Source organism: Xyrauchen texanus, chromosome 32 (genome assembly GCF_025860055.1).
Source record: "Xyrauchen texanus isolate HMW12.3.18 chromosome 32, RBS_HiC_50CHRs, whole genome shotgun sequence".
Lineage (NCBI taxonomy): Eukaryota > Metazoa > Chordata > Actinopteri > Cypriniformes > Catostomidae > Xyrauchen > Xyrauchen texanus.
In genome coordinates this window covers 18,932,139-18,942,580 of record NC_068307.1, presented here as the reverse complement: position 1 = coordinate 18,942,580, position 10,442 = coordinate 18,932,139, and the positions used below count along the sequence as shown (strand labels likewise).

Here is a 10,442-nt window from a genome sequence, read left to right as displayed (position 1 = left end):
TAAGCCATGAACCAAACCAACCAGCACCGAGGTGAATCACAACTTGACTAACTTTGATTTGAAGCAACAACAAAAAAAAGTATTTAAAAATCGGACAAAACAATAAAGGTACAAGACTGTGTACAATCGCGTTTAGCATTGCCAATATTGTCATCTATAAAAAATTACATATATTCAAATATTGATTTAAGGTTGTTTATTTTGTACTGAACCAATATATTTTACGTTTAATATTCTGATATAAATATTAGGCTTGGTATCGGTGACTTTTTCACGCGATGATTATCGATATATATCTGCCTTATTTTGTAGATAGAAATGGGGCTGCTTGGTGCACAATAGTCTTCGTCTCTTCAAACATATTTCTCAACACAACTTTGTTTAAGTGGCCAACACGTTGCGTTATAACATTCGAAACAATAATGTTTTTTACAAATGTACGCACACCGCTGCCACCGCTCACTATCCCGAGGCTGCTCAAAATTCTGCAGTGTAACTTGCATAGTTTTTCATTAAATTCGAACCAAATCAATATTATTGGACAAAGTTGATTTACTCTATTCATCAATAGATGATCTATTGTGTATATGAATCTTTCATATAGCCTAGACGATGTACTTTGACAGCTTGAATGAAACCTCTTCAAGGCTACATACAGATAATAATAGCATACATGCATAATAATTCCTAATTGTTCAGTTTGCACAGTTACAAATCAAATCAATTCGTCTTTGGAAAAAATTATGGGATTTTTTTTACTTCCAGAATCAGACAGTAGCGCTCTATAACGGGACAAATACTGAGATTTGAAATTTAGCTGATCATGTGATTCTAACATGGCAGCCCCCATGAGGAGTCCCTCTCCGTGTAAAAATAAAACAGCTTTTATATGATTACTGATATGACTGGAATCTTCAATTCACATTAATGGTCATGATTTTTACAAAATTACAATTAATTTCTTAAGGAGTAGCCTACATCTTTTTTGAGTTCACCTTTAAGGACAGTTTTGTATGTTTTTGTCCGATTTTCAATGTTGTTGTTTTTTTTTTTACTCAAATCAAAGTTTATTACGTTTTGATCCACTTTGGAGCAGGCTGGTTTGGTTGATGGTTTAGACTTTTTTAATGGCGAAAATAAATCAAGACGGCTGAATATGTGGGTAGACTCTGTTGCGCTCTATATTCATCCCGTCCACTAGGTTGTGCATTTCGTAAATGTTGATTTGAGTGACTTAACCTCAGTATGGGATTGGTTGTGAACGTCACTGGTGGTTGTGAACGTCACAACGGAAGTGGAGAAAGCCAGTGTATGTGTGTTTTAGGAAAATGACGCGTTCAAAACGAACACACTTTCTCAGTTAATCTGGCCTCATTGGTCTTTTAAATGCGGCAGGTTTGTGCATCTGCTGTCTGTAAATATTCCCGTGTTTTGTCTGAAGAGGCAGCAGAAGACAGCAGCAGCATTGATAAATGTCTAACAGATCAGCTGTTGTTCCAAAACACAACAGTATCTTATAATACTTATAAAGATGCACAGGATGAGCCATAAGCACTGCAAATAATCGGCTTGGCGGAAATCTACCAGGTAATGTACATGCATGATGAATGACGGGGTTTGCCCCCGCACCCCCCCCCCCCCCCTTCTTTTTTTTCTCAGTGCTCTGGTTGATACTTTTTTGCCTTCAAGTTATATCATGTGGTTTTATGCCCTTTATTTAACTAGACCTCCTCATGAATAACCTCCTCTACTCTTAAAGGAATATTCCGGATTCAATAAATTAAGCTCAATGGACAGCATTTGTGGCATAAAGTTTATTACTACAAAAAAAAATATTTTTGTTTAATAAAGAAAAGAAAGCAAAAATTGTATTGGCCCCATTCACTTCCATTGTAACTTACAATGAAAGTGAATGGAGGCACATTTGTGGAGGGTTTTAATAACATTTTTAATAATTTAATAAAAGCACTTACATTAATTTTTCTATCAAAATTGTGTATTATTTGAGCTTTAAAGTCAAAATATTTACAGTTGTTTTAGGGTTTGTTTACATTAACATCGTCATGGCAACAAAGTTGTAAAATTGTCTATTACTTAAGGTTAGTAAGTGCTTTTATCACACTTAAATCATGTTAGCACGCATATTTTGTAATGCTTTGTGGCAATACATTTGAAACAGTGATTATTGTAATGTTTATGGATCGGTCCCCATTCACTTCCATTGTTAGTGCCTCACTGGAACCCAGATTTTGTATTTTCTTAAAGACGAGGGAAGAGTCAATTTTTTTTTGTAGTAATCAACATTATGCCACAGTGCTGTTGATTAAACTTAACTTGTATTGAACCCGGAATATTCCTTTAATGGGAAGTTGATATGAACATGATCTTTGGAAAATGTACGTCTTGTTGTGACATGCTATATTTCATCTCAAACATTTTAAGCAGCATTTTTCTAAGTCTTCTATAATTATTGTACTTGACTTTATATTAAATGCAAGACTAAATCAAATATTTGTCACACCACAGAGCCATTTAAAATGAAGAGAGCCAGTTAAAAAGGTGATTCAGTCATTTGAAATGGGAAGGCTTACTTTCAAATTATGCGGCATAAACGTTTTGCTTTTCTGTTCCTCAGTAACATCATGAATCTGGTCCGTCTTGTGTGTCGTCATAAGACAGCCCTGGCACTTGCTGTCCTTTTCCTGTTTGCCATAGTCCTCCTCTTCCTCGCCAAATGTACGTCCGAGACACTCAAGCCGGCTGAATCCCCAGGGATGGCACCACAAGCGGAGTCAGGACAGAAGCAGCCACCAGGGTCTGCGCGTGTCAAAGAGCTCTCAGCATTCCTGGTTGTTCTCATCACCACAGGACCAAAGTACACAGAGCGCCGAAGTATTATTCGGAGCACGTGGCTGACCAAGCAGGATCCCGAAGTGCTCTATTGGTTTGTCATCGGCACAGAGGGGCTACCAGCTGAAGACCTTCAGAACCTCGGAACAGAGCAGGTCCGTCATCACGACCTCCTCTTGCTCCCTGACCTCCGGGACTCATACGAGAACCTCACCCAAAAGCTGCTCCATATGTACTCGTGGTTGGACCAGAACGTAGACTTCAAATTTGTGCTGAAGGCTGATGATGACACTTTCGCTCGTTTGGATCTCCTCAAGGAGGAACTGAAGAGCAAGGAGCCCAACCGCCTCTACTGGGGCTTCTTCTCCGGCCGTGGACGAGTTAAAACGGCCGGGAAATGGAAAGAAAGTGGCTGGGAATTATGTGACTACTACTTGCCCTATGCTTTGGGTGGGGGCTACGTGCTTTCGTCCGACCTTGTGCACTATGTACGTCTCAATGTAGGGTTTCTAAAGACATGGCAGAGTGAAGATGTGTCCTTAGGTGCATGGCTGGCCCCTGTGGACATGAAACGGCTTCACGATCCACGCTTTGACACGGAGTACAAGTCACGCGGATGCAGCAATAAGTACCTGGTAACTCACAAGCAGAGTTTAGAGGACATGTTGGAGAAGCATCAGACGCTACAAAGAGACAGGCGTCTGTGCAAAGAGGAAGTCAAACTGAGGCTGTCCTATATTTACGACTGGAACGTCCCGCCTTCTCAGTGTTGCCAACGCAAAGATGGCATTCCTTGACTTTTCTAGACCCGTGTTTTTCACCTTGATATTTATTTATTTATTATCAATGTTGTATGTGTGTTTAACTGTAATGGCGTTTCTGAACCTTTTGAAAAGGCTTTTTTTAACTTGGAAGATAATATTACGGAATTGGCATGGTAATGTTGTAAAATGTTACAGAAAAGCTGCTATTTTGGAATTTTAAACTGCAAATAAGATCTTCTTATTAGGCTGCCTAACAAGGGGTTAACAAACTGGATTTACAGACAGCCTGGTTTCTACCAGTCTATGATTGTAAGATCATGTGATCTTTGCAATCAGATATTTCTGTGTATACCTTCTGTACTTTGATATTCACTGATAGATTTGTCCATTTCATCTTATATTTATAATCCAGTGATGCTTAGACCTGTCTCTATTGTAATAAATATACATGGTTGAGAAATGTGAACCTGAAATGGATTGGCCAGACACCTCTAACAAGCAGTTAATTTATGGGAAAAGAAAAAAACTTGAAGATAAATGATACAAGTATTCTGCAATTTTATCTATAGGATTGAAAGCCAGAGTTTGCAAGATCAAATATTTGCCATACAGTAACCATGACCTGAGAACTTTCTGATAATGTATACTTGTCCATGAGGCTTTATGACAGTATTTCTGTTTTATGTGTTCAGCTGTTGTAAAATGATGTACCTCAAAAATGTTATTAAATGTTTCTTTTTTGTTGTTTTTGTTTTAACATTCCATCTGTCCTCTTAGGTGAAGGGATAGTTCACCCAAAAATAAAAAATCTCACATAATTTACTCGCCCTCATATCATTCCAGATGTGTATTACTTTCTTCTGCTGAACACAAACAAAGATTTTTAGAAGAATATCTCTGTTCTGTATGTCCATACAATGCAAGTGAATGGTGACCAGAACTTTGAAGGTCCAGAATTACGGACATTAAGGCAGCATAAAAGTTATCCATAAGACTCCAGTGGTTAAATCCGTATCTTCGGAAGTGATGTGATAAGTGGAAAACAGATCAATATTTAAGTAATTTCTTACTGTAAATCTCCACTTTTACATTCTGAAAGTGTAAGTGGAGGTCAATAGTAAAAAGGATAGAAATATTGGTCTCTCACCCAAAGCGATTACATCCTTTCAGAAGACATACTGTGAATTATACCACCATTCACTTGCATTGTAAGCTGAAATGTTTTTCTAAAAATCTTTGTTTGTGTTCAACTGAAGAAAGAAAGTCAGACATCTGGGATGGCATGAGAGTGAATGATGGGAGAGTTAAAATCTTTGGGTGTCAAATCCCTTTAATTTGCTGAAAGAAAAGGTGTATTTTGATTGCAAAATGTCAAAGTCGAGGGGTTTCATATCAACTCCAGTTAAAACCAAGGTTATTTTCACATTAAAGAGCACAACAGTAGAAACATTACAGCAAATGATACAAATAATTTTCCTCTGCTTCATAATTCTCTTTGAAATAACTATTTTGTTTGCGCTGTTGAAGTGTTATAAAATATATTTATTAGCAATACTACATTTCGAGGAAGCCAAAAAGAGGAGGTACTGGGAGGAATTATTGATCTCTCGTCATCTTGACGTAGATTGCTGTAGATATTCTTGATTGTAGTTTGTTTAACAGCCTGAGGTGGAGATGTGTCTCAGGTTCTTCCTCATTCGCACAAATTCTGGCATTTTCTCCAGGTCCTCCCTGCGTCTCACCTCTTCCTGCTCGTACTGTAATGAGAGTGCACCATCATCCATAATTTTTCTAAAGGAATGTTACGCATGTATTTTGTCCTATTGCTGTTATATAATTGTATACACATCGTGATTCAGTAGTGTTAGTGTTAAAGGAATAAAAAGTAGCAAAACTCTGGGTTATAGTGAGACGCTTCAATGGAAGTGAATCGGGGCCAATCCGTAAACGTTAAACACTCACTGTTTCAAAAGTATAGCTACAAGATATAAACTGCTGTATATGCATGTTAAATTGATTTTAGTATGATAAAATCGCTGACTAATCTTTTCTGTGTAAAGTTAAATCCATTTTTACAACTTCATTGCATGACAATGTAACAGCGTAAAATGATTTATAGCTTTACTGCTCAAATAATGCACAAGTTTTAAAGAAGAATTAATGCAAGTGTTTTTTTTTTTTATTATAAGCTTCACATTTCTGCCTTTAAACCCTGCAAAAATTGGCGGCATTCACTTCCATTGTAAATGCCTCACTTTAACCTTGATTTCTGAGGGACGAGTTGAAATATTTTTTGTGGTAAATATTGTGCCACAATTGCTGTCAGTTGAGCCTGACTTGTATTGAACCCGGAATATTCCTTTGAATGGTTGTACCTCCATAAGTTTCTGGCGTCTCTTGCGCAGCTCTTGCTCCAGGTCAGACGGTGGTTTTAAGGCTTGTTCTCTCTCTCTGTGCTGCTCCAGTCTCCTCTGCTCCAAAAACCGCTGGAGCTCCGGCTTCTCTTTGGGCAGAAGACCCCTGCACACATATTAAAGTAATTCTTTATTTATAGCCAAAAAGTATGCATTTTTAAAGGCTCTGTAGGGAGATGAGACCTACAAATCCAAGTTTATGTAGTAAAATTACACCAAATTTCATTTTAAGTCCGCTTTTATTCTTTGTATGCAATTGTGTGAAAAAACTGACATCTACACTGGCCCCACAAAATATTTGAACAATTAGGCCACAATTAAAAATGTATGAACCATTGCATTTCAGATTTCAAAATATCAACACACCCATAAAATCCATTTGAGTAATTCCTAATTAATTAGCAACTGGTCTCATTGACTTTTACTCAAGGCATAAAGAAATCCTAGCAGAGGAACGACTGGTGTAGTTCAATAACTATGGATGTGTTCCTCTAACATTTCATGACAAGTTTTGCTTGAAAAGTGTGATTGTGCTTTTTTCCTTTCAAATGCCACTTGCTATGATTTTTCTACCTGGCTCAGTGCTGGCAAAATAATAGATTATGATGTTTTAGACAGCATCGGTTTAATGGCAGTATCTTGCTGAGACATTAGCCTGTTGGCTTTGTTTTACAGCAGGTTAGATCACTGCCCTGTATATCCCTTTTCCAGGAGCTCATGGCTGTTTATGATGATTCCTTTTAGATGGAAGAGGCCGTGCCCTGGCTGAGAGGCTCGCTTTGATCCCTGTGGATTGACACTTTGGATCAATAAACTCAACCGTAAGTAAACAAGTAAATTGTAAGTAAACAGCTTGATCACAGATTCAGTTTTAAGAGCCATTTTGGTTTTATCACATTTACAAGAAGTGTCCCCTGTTTTAATTATGCAACTTTTGACATGACGTATATTATTTTGTATATCATTGAATTTGAAAGGTAATCAAGTCTTCTCATGCTTTATGGTGTAAGTCAAATTGTTTTAACTCACTGGGTTACATATTTTTTTTTTTTCATACCTAGCGAATCTCATGAGGAACATGCCCAGAACCCCCCACCCCACTCCCAAAATAAATATTGATTGGGATGAAATATGGACCTGGAGATTTCTTCTGTAACATTACATTTTCCTGAGTTTCCCCCTACTAGCTTACCATCTGTGGCTGAAAAGCAGTTCACGATGTAGTCCTCTATGATTGTGAGACTCCAAAACTGGGTTGGGCAGTTTTTTTGGACGGACAAGATGGTCCTGGCCTTCAGTTTTCTGTTGAGATGCAGAAGTCCCACAGCTGGAGCTTTCTGAGATGCAGAGAGAGGGTGTTTATGTACAGTAATCTAATCTATGCTACAGTGCCTATAAAATTAATCATACCATGTCAAAATCCTTGTCATTTGTCACATTACACCCTGGGAATTTGAATGAATTCAGTCTAACCTTTTCCAGCTGTATTTACACATTATAACCTTAAACATCAAAGTGAAAATAACATGTAAAAAGTATTTAAAATTAATTAGTAAAATACCTGGTTTGGATAAGTGATCAGCCCCCTAAGAATAATCATTACAAACCTGCTCAGGTGTAACCAATCAGCTTTCAGATCACATACCTAGCTAATTGGCCCCCACCTGACATCAATTGTAGTAGTTTTGATTACTTCAGAATAAAACTGGCTGTTCCATTAGTATTCCATTACTAGTAGTGCATGGTAATGAATTCAAGAATTCAAGGGCTCTGGGATAAAAATGTTGGAACGGCACAGGTTAGGAGAAGGGAACAAAAAGATTTAAAAGGATTTAACTATCGCTTTGAGTACCGTTCAGAACATTATAAAGAAGTGGAAAGCGCATGGCACCGTCAAAACCTTGCCTAGATTGGGCTGCCCCTCCAAACTGGATGACCTTGTCAGGAGGATATTGATCAGAGAAGCCATCAAGAGGCCAAAGGCAACTTTGAAGGATTTACACACCCTTATGGCTAAGATTGAACTGTCTGAGCATGTGACAACAATCTCCCAAGCTTTACACAAAGCTGGCCTGTATGGCAGGGTGGCAAAAAAGAAGCTACACTAAATCTCGTTTGCAGTTTGTGAAAAAACACTTGGAGGATTCTGATACCATGTGGCAAAAGGATTTATGGACAAATGAGACAAAAATTTTACTTTGTGGACTGAACACCAAGCGCTATATTTGGAGAAAACCAAACACAGCACACCACCCAAAACATAGTGTACAATACCTACTGTGAAGCATGGTGGTGGCAACATTATGTTGTAAGGGGTGTTTCTCTTCAGTGGGGACTGGGCAATTGTACAGGATTGAAGGGAAAATAAATGCTGCCATGTACACCCAAATTCTTGAGGAAAATATGTGGCCTGACAACTGAAGATGGGCAGGTTGTTCAAATTTCAGCACACCAGTGACCCTAAACACACCACCAAAAAAACAACAAAGTGGCTTAAGGACAGTAAGGTCAAAGTCCTTGAGTGGCCAAGTCAGAGCCCTGACCTAAATCCAAAAGAAAACCTTTGGATGGAGCAGTCCATCGCCGCTCATGCCAAAATTTTACTAAATTCAAACAATTTTGGAAGGAAGAATTGGCAAATATTCCCATATCTAGGTGCACTAAGCAAATAGGGACAAATCCAAACAGACCGATGGCTCTCATTAAAGAAAACGTAGCTATATTAAGTATTAAATCCAGGGGTATGATAACTTTTCAAACCCTTTTATTTTCATTTTTCATCTTTTATACATTTTTGGAACTGTTGCCTTTTGTTCCGTTTATTGAATATTGTAAAGCAAAATTTGTAAATAAAGCTGGAAAACATTTGTTTTGATTTTAGGCTGTAAGACAAACTAAATTACTATTCCAAATGGGTTTGATGATTTTATAGGCACTGTATATAGTACTGACTTTTAGTCTAATAAGCTATAAAACTTTCCAGGAAAATGATAAAGGACTGGAAAATACCTGTTTTGTGATTCTTGTATACCATTCTGTAAAACAAAAATCTACATGATTTTGATGTTAATAAATCTTCTGAGTCATTTCTGACAAAAGATTGCATTTTATGTTACCTAACACCAATTTGAACAACATTCTGATCATTTTATCTAATCAACCATAAAAATAAAACAATTCATAAATCTTTCATCTTCATTGTATATTTTGGTAACACTTTACAATAAGGTTCAATTTGTTAACATTAGTCATTAGGTATCATGAAATAACAATAAAAAAATATATTTGTTTCTGCTTTATTAATAATGGTTCATATTCATTTATATAAATATAATTGTTTATTGTTAGTTCATATTAGATTCATAATGCATTCACAAATGTTATATTAGCATTAATAAATGCTGTAAAAGTACTGTTCGTTGTTAGTTCATGTTAACTAATGTTAACCTTATTGTAAAGTGTTACTGAAAAAATTAAAAATACACATTCACATACAAGTTGGCACTCTGGTTTAAAAGTAGATTGTTCTATTTTGTTTCTTAATTAAGAGAGTTTACCAAGAATGAGGTACACATCAATATGAAAGGGGGTCAATTAGAATACATACAAAAGGTTTCTCTCTGATGACTTCATCTCAGTTACCTATATTTTTTATTTTGGAGCACAAACACAAAATATGAGAGTAATTTTCCCCATAAATACACCAACAACTTGAACTTACTGAATGTTACTAAATAATACAAAATGTTGTACATAGTAAAATATGACTATAAATTACAAATATCTTTCTGAAACATGTGGTCTAAATCAATTTACATAAAGTAAGGACGTCTGAACGCAGGTTAAATCTTACCTGTGTTCTGTAATATAACAGCATATCGAACCAAAGGTATCAGCAGTAGGTTGATGCTCCGCTGCGTTTCTCACACATGCCGACCCAAGAGCACCAGTGCAGCTATTTTAAAGGTGAAGCTGTTTGCACTAGAGAGTTTGATGGTCCCAGCAGATGCAGCTAATGGTATCAGATTGCCTGTGTAATCACATCTCAGACAGGAGGAACAACTACACTGAATGATGCCCAACACAGAGCAGATGGTGGATTACCAACAGGTTCAATCCCATTTAGAGACAACCTGCTTTGATCCTTATCAACATAGAGCTGCGAAGATCTATTGTTTCAACACATAAAAAAAAAAATGCCTATAATACATACAGTATGTGAACAGATCAAATGTATGTGTCTGGAATAACAGTGCCACACAATAATTTTTTAACAGAAATATAAATAAAATGTTAAACATTATAGTAAAACCCTGTTAATTGGTTAACTCTAAGTAACCTTACCCTATACAGTGAAAAACAAATAGATTCAAAAATTATATTTATATAGAATCATATAATAAAAATTATATTT

The 10,442-nt window shown here is 36.7% G+C and overlaps 2 protein-coding genes across 4 annotated transcripts; one reads left to right on the top strand and one right to left on the bottom strand.

Annotated features, from left to right (window-relative positions):
• The first annotated feature begins 1,305 nt into the window (after positions 1 to 1,305).
• On the top strand, positions 1,306 to 4,811 carry LOC127625680 (beta-1,3-galactosyltransferase 6-like). Its single transcript, XM_052101013.1, has 2 exons — positions 1,306 to 1,587; positions 2,636 to 4,811. The coding sequence occupies exon 2, from the start codon at positions 2,643 to 2,645 to the stop codon at positions 3,645 to 3,647; it is 1,005 nt and encodes a 334-aa protein (XP_051956973.1). The 5' UTR covers positions 1,306 to 1,587; positions 2,636 to 2,642; the 3' UTR covers positions 3,648 to 4,811.
• A 268-nt stretch (positions 4,812 to 5,079) lies between these two features.
• On the bottom strand, positions 5,080 to 10,079 carry si:ch211-160o17.6 (protein FAM107B). 3 transcript variants are annotated; one of them, XM_052101015.1, is made up of 6 exons: positions 9,882 to 10,079; positions 9,636 to 9,670; positions 9,038 to 9,063; positions 7,221 to 7,365; positions 5,990 to 6,134; positions 5,080 to 5,371 (listed from the first exon to the last, which is right to left on the bottom strand). In XM_052101015.1, the coding sequence occupies exons 1-6, from the start codon at positions 9,903 to 9,905 to the stop codon at positions 5,270 to 5,272; spliced, it is 477 nt and encodes a 158-aa protein (XP_051956975.1). In that variant the 5' UTR covers positions 9,906 to 10,079; the 3' UTR covers positions 5,080 to 5,269. The 3 variants fall into 3 exon arrangements, with proteins under 3 accessions (XP_051956975.1, XP_051956974.1, XP_051956976.1); XM_052101016.1 differs by lacking the exon at positions 9,636 to 9,670 and having other exon boundaries at positions 5,130 to 5,371; XM_052101014.1 differs by having other exon boundaries at positions 5,122 to 5,371; positions 9,038 to 10,079.
• Between the last annotated feature and the right edge of the window lie 363 nt (positions 10,080 to 10,442).